The sequence below is a fragment of the Nuphar pumila genome, chromosome 13, assembly GCF_984573655.1.
Source record: "Nuphar pumila chromosome 13, dmNupPumi1.hap1.1, whole genome shotgun sequence".
Lineage (NCBI taxonomy): Eukaryota > Viridiplantae > Streptophyta > Magnoliopsida > Nymphaeales > Nymphaeaceae > Nuphar > Nuphar pumila.
In genome coordinates, this window is record NC_143261.1 from 16,554,035 (window position 1) to 16,560,034 (window position 6,000).

A 6,000-nucleotide genomic window follows, 5' to 3' on the forward strand; every position below is an offset into this window, starting at 1 on the left:
GTTCTTTCGGATTATTGTTGTGTGTGAATGAACTCGGTCCCTACCAAAAAGACCAAAACACTGTTACGAAATAACAGAGAAGTTTCTGATAAAACATCCGTATCAGACTCAATACTGAACGGATTTTAGTGTTCTTTAGCTTTCTGGAAAGCTAAAACAATTTCCTACAACTTTGTAGTTGAAAGGTTTTTGAGATTCGTTCATTTGAACTCATGAATCTATTTATCAAAGTCTCTGACTGATAGTCATCCACTGTCACCAGTTTGGTTCAGAACCAACTTAATAGTGTTCGGTATTTTCTGATTATCTAGAGATTCCCTAAATGAAATTTATTTTTTTGATTTTGTGAAAAGTTATAATCTAAACCTACAACTTTCATGTTTTTGGTTTTGATTGAATCGTTGCTTAGTTGCTTCAAAAATATTGATCTTTGCTGCTACTGTCGAATCTTTGAATTTTATTTTCTAAAACAGTAACTAATACCATTCCAAAATTCAAAAATTCGTAAAAGATTATAGAAAATTCCAAAAATTACGATCTTTAGTGTTCTGGAAAAATCTGGATCTGACCTTCATTTCGTCAGCTGTGAGTTTGTCCAAACTCCAACGTTTGAAGGGTGAAAATTCCCTTCAAACAGTCTACCCCCTGAATTTCGATAATCTGTGTTGGACTTGTTTAGCAGTCCCGGTATCGAGTCCGTGGAGCAATCATTCTTGCTTCGAATCTAGTATTTTTGGATTCGTTGGAAAGCTGTGCAAATCGCACATAACTTTCATTTGGATCTCCTATGTCGAAACAGAGCGCACAGATCCCGAAAATCAGTTTTCCAAAGTTTTGTTCAGACTCTATATCATTTCAGCTTCTGCGTGCGTTTGGATCTTGGATCGTAGATCGGTGTGTACCGAGTCCACCGTAGCATTGCATCACATTGTCTCATTTTTAATCCTGGCTTTGGCCCCACCACATTTTGCCAACAAAAGAAAAGCAACAGGTTTCTTTGTAGTATTTTGATTGTCTATCAGATAAATAAACGCGTGATATGTGATTGATATAAAGTGATATTTGATGATTTGAAGACTTTGTCGACACCGTGTCCCACACAGATCACACTTTGTCCCGTGTCCGAATCTGTGTCATGTCATATTGAAGCGCAATTTTCCCCCTAAGTGAAGTTTCCCTGTGACATAGGTGTACAATCATATACAAAATGTTTCCTTGATTCATGGAGAAAATATGAAAAAAAAAATATGCTTTTCAAAAAGCCATTAATTGCCCAATATGGTTTATGTACATATAATCAAAATTGATTTTTCAATTTATCAAGTTACAAGAAGTACAGGGATAATAACTTTTATACATGTACCTTTCTCTTCATATCACAGCCATAAATAAGCAAGTGCTACAAACTAAGATGCCGTTCACTTTTTCTAGTGTACGTTTTTCCTAGAGCTGGACGCCTTGAAGGGCCACCCATGGCCCTACAATAAGCAACGGGTAAAGATAATAATTTTCTTGATTTTTTCACAAATGCTCTCTTTGTGAAGTTGTCATAGTCATTAGCTTCAATTGCATCAAGTATCTGCCTATACAAAAGCAAAGCAGCCCATACCTGCAATCCAACACAACAAATATTTCAGAGTTAAAACAAGCAGAGAGGTAACATTGATAGTTCTCACTTTCTAATCATGAAAGTGGGATAAATCTCTGTGAAACAAAGTTTTATTAGGTGGCATGATTACTAAGAACCTTACAGCTTTCACAGGATTTAGTTTAATAGGGCCAATTAGGCATAGGCGGAGCAGGGGGGGGGGGGGTGCGCAGAACTGGGCTATAGCCCAGTCCTGCCTCCCGGTCCAGTTAATTTTTTTTTTAAATGCCCAGTCCTATCCCAGCCCTGATTCCATATGAAATAGATTTTTATCCATTTTTGTAGCCCAGCCCTGACTGCAGCAAATAGTTTGATTTGTCCATATGAAATAGATTTTTATTAATAATTGTAGCCATTTTTTATTTTATCTCAAAAAAAAAAATTTCGGGGGCGCTGCCCTCGAAACCCCAGACTATCACACCAATTTTTTTTTTGCTACACCCCTGTTTCCCCCCCCCCTCACATGAATCCTAGCTACGCCACTGCAATTAGGCATGTCTTTTATGATCATTTAATTCATTGTTGAAGTCCCATTATACAGTTAATTTTGGTCCATACTGTTCAACTTACTGTATTACAGGAACTAGTAGAAAATATGATGATATTCTGCATGATCAAAGTATGATAATGCATTAGAGAGGCACTAGCATACATCCTAGAGTGTAATGTATTGGATAAAACAGTACAAGAAATACAAAAGGACTCCAACCATCTTATGTTAAAAATAAATAAGAACATCACTTAATAAAGAACTGTATAGTGTTTGGCTCATAGAATCATTCAATGACTCCATTATATAAGAACTGAAGTTGTGATCATGGATAGCTTTTTCAACAGAAGGATATTCAGTAATTCCTGTGTGATTATGTGAGACGGGCAGAATGGTACAGAAAAGAGATAGTGACTCAGATCTCATAACATCATATTTTTCAGAAATGGTAATTGCAATCAAACAATATGCTTGGTGAAATGCAATCCTACCATATCTCCAAAAGTTCTAATGTTTCAACTACAAGAGGAAAAGCTTGTGTTCTTATGAAGTTGGCATGAATGGTGTTTCTTATTTCTTTGTATGAATCAAAGAGTCTAAAAACCTGAACTTACCGGCCATCTGCTGGCTGGGCTGAGCTCCGAAACTCCTCTCTCAGCTTCACTAAAGAACATCCTAGCTCTCTCAATCTGGCGTTTCATGAAACTCCTCCACTTATCAGTCACTCTCCCTGCAAATATATCTTCATCTGATAGCCCTGCCTGTGCTAGTTCATCCTGAGGAAGATAAATCCTTCCACGCCTCGCACTAAAAGGCAATAGAAGAAAGATTTATACTCGATTGATTGCAGAGTGATCATACAGGAAAAAGAGTAAGATCAAAATTATTATAGCATTATAACAGGATTTGATTCAACTCAGTAGATGAATGGCACTGAGCTAACTCCTGAATCAATCATGTCCTGAGTCAGTCGATGAAATCTTCCAAAATCATATTGCATGACAACAAAGTAGATATGACTAATATTCTCTACTTACTCTTCTCCAACATCTCTAAGAATATTGGTTAGCTGATTTGCAATCCCGAGTGCTAACGCAGCATTATATACATTCTCTGTAGGCATTTGTGAGTCAGTAGCAATGCCCATCACTGGAACGCTCATCAAGCCAACAGTTCCAGCAACATAGTAACAGTAGAGATAGAGTTCATCAAAGTTCATGTATCTTGACTTCCTAAGGTCCATCCTCATGCCTTTAATCATGTCTTTGAATGGCTGAAACACAAGGAGAGTAGAACATTTATGCAAATGCACCAAAATCAAGTAACGGAAACTGGTACACTTTTTAATGTTTGACAGGGAGAATTGCACTAATTGTCAATCATTTCTGCAGATTTGCCACAATTATATCATTCTCAAGCAGGGCAGAAAGTTCAGGAAGCGTGCACTGGGGCATCTATTAACACTAGGAGTGCATTAGATATGAAAATAAAATTTGAAATGTAAATTGCTGGGACTGTAACTCGCCATCATGGAAAACCAAAAAACCACCAAACGTAGAGCATTTTCCACTGAAAATCAAAACATGTAGTGAAAATTGAAATATCTTTGACTAATTGGACTGCTAAACTGATTACGGAAGGGCATCACTAGGAAGGTAATGGGATTAAACTGTATAAGTTTTCAACCATACCTATGAGCAGAACCGGAAATCTAGCCACAGAATTGTGAAAACAGGATCCCTATTTTTTGCAAACAGGGTTTAAAGAAGCAATCTTTACCTGAATGTCAACAGGAAATTTAGAAACTGTATCAGCTAAAGCTGCATCAAGCATATCATATGGACGTCCTTCAAAGAGATCAGCAAGCCTTCCCTCCCATCTGTCTAAGGCTGTTGGTGTTAAATGTGCAGCATTTGGCCCATCTACAAGCTCATCTGTCCTCCTGCACCATACTGCAGAAGGTTGCTGCTGGTGAGAATTTTTATGTGTATTGGTGATTTGAGTATGATTTAGCTATTCAAGGATCTGATTTTATATTTATCCAAGTGAACCTAAGACACCTTCAAGTACCCCAAAAGCGGCTCTTTTAAATATATCAGACATCATTGGAGGACATTGAGTTTCAAAACTTAAATCCACATTTGCCCAAGTTTAAACTTGAAAGAAAAATTAACTTAGTTGCCTCCAGGTCCCTCCCTCAATGAGGTTCTTCTCTGATGAGCTTGAGGCATCAATTCAGCCACTGAATTTTACAAGCTCAGCACGTGCTTAATTTGCAATTTTTAAATGTTAATATAAGAACTATGCAAACCATTCTGCCCTGTACACCTTTACTCTTTTGATGAACATGATCCTCAATTATGAAGTCAAAATGACTAGAGACTTCCACTTTTAACAACTAGTACTTAGTTGAGATTGCAAAATAGAACCACTGGGGAGCCGTCTTAAGGTGTTCACTAAAAGTGCATCATGTTGAAAGGCAAAACTTCAAGGGTTAAATTTGCAGATCATTTTCTTAAGTGGTAAAAACCAATTCACAAAAACAAAAAGCTTTTCAGTATAATCATATTCTACAGCTTTAATGAAACAATTGAACCAGGATAGTTACCGTAGATTGCCCAGATAGCCTTTTTTCTCTCTGGTGTCATGAGCAATGTTCCTGAAGTTAAAAATGCAAACACAAACACGACCAAAAAATCATGACTGTGCTAGTTAAAATTGTTTAAACAATAATTAAGAGAAATTGATTAAAAAAAACTAACCTAGGTAAAATGTCTTCGCATACTCCGCACAAATTTCTCCGCAACGCTCATAGGCTTCATCCAACAAATTCAAGTTTCCATTAACAAGTCTTTCTTGTCTCGAATCGATCGATCTTTTGGGTCTCACCTGCTCTTTCACCAAGCTAGCCTGCCTAAGAACCACATCATAGACCCTCTGCTCAGACGAAATCACTGTCTCACCTGATGGATTCACAACCAAACTCGACGAGACATGGAAGTTGTCATGTTTTCCAGATTTGAGAGAAGGGGAATCAGAGAAAAACTTCAAATTAGTCTTCCCTTGGTTGAACCCTCCAATGAAATTCGAACTCAAGCACCCACGAAGGAACTTGAAATTTTCCTGCCTCCTGCTGTCGGATGACCTGAGGATGCTGGAAATCTCGGTGGGTGAAGCAACCCAGAGTGAAGCAACAGGCATTCTGGCAATTTCTAGATACCCAGATTCTGCTCTTAAGCTCCTTTTTAGAAACCAGCTAATTCTTGTTGCATAACAAGCAAAATTTTCTGAATTTCTCACTTTAGAAAAGTGCCCCACCAGTAGACTAAATGAAGAATTGTGTAGAAACCCAAAAGCTCAGGAAAACAAGGTTCCCCAACTCTTGTGGCTTCTGTTAGTAAGGGAAAACCTGTAATTCTCCACTAAAGAAAATGTGGGTCATTGAGAACATGCCAGAATTTCTTTTGAGATGGATGAACATGCCAGAATTTCAACTAGTAAAAGATTTCAACGACCACCAAGTTGGTCTCGAGATGTGTTGTTCACAGCACCCACCAATCATCAATTAAAGTAGCGTCTGTTCTAAAAAACTAGTGTCCCCCACATGAACAAATCTTGTTTCATGGAATCGTGTGGTCAAAATGTCAAGGGTGCTTTTGATAGTGTGTGTTGTTGGAGTTGGCTCCTTTTTCAATAATTAAATTCTGATATGAATGAAAATGTATCAGAAATAGCCAATCATTGACTGCCACGTCTTGCAAAGACGATTGGTTTTATGATATGCTTATCGCCAATGTCTCTGTGCAGCCTCCCTTACTGGGTGAGTGGCATTGGGCCCCACAGGGACTAAAATGCAAGTTTG

General features: G+C 37.9%; 1 protein-coding gene across 1 annotated transcript; it reads right to left on the bottom strand.

The window, feature by feature from the left end:
* Window positions 1-1,246: 1,246 nt before the first annotated feature.
* Window positions 1,247-5,800, bottom strand: LOC149817920 (phytoene synthase 2, chloroplastic-like). The gene is made up of 6 exons (XM_089985361.1): window positions 4,901-5,800; window positions 4,747-4,797; window positions 3,918-4,090; window positions 3,176-3,411; window positions 2,753-2,945; window positions 1,247-1,609 (listed from the first exon to the last, which is right to left on the bottom strand). Exons 1-6 carry the CDS (start codon window positions 5,337-5,339, stop codon window positions 1,400-1,402), a joined length of 1,302 nt encoding a protein of 433 aa, XP_089841487.1. The 5' UTR covers window positions 5,340-5,800; the 3' UTR covers window positions 1,247-1,399.
* Window positions 5,801-6,000: the final 200 nt, after the last annotated feature.

What these genes read in the sequence shown, in the direction of transcription:
- LOC149817920 (XM_089985361.1), bottom strand. Translation starts at nt 5,339, where the DNA reads ATGCCTGTTGCTTCACTCTGGGTTGCTTCACCCACCGAGATTTCCAGC. An exon ending in GGCTATCTGGGCAATCTACG is followed by an intron (nt 4,091 to 4,746) that starts GTAACTATCCTG and finishes AACCTTCTGCAG; the next exon opens with TATGGTGCAGGAGGACAGAT. An exon ending in CTTAGAGATGTTGGAGAAGA is followed by an intron (nt 2,946 to 3,175) that starts GTAAGTAGAGAA and finishes ATTGCCTTTTAG; the next exon opens with TGCGAGGCGTGGAAGGATTT.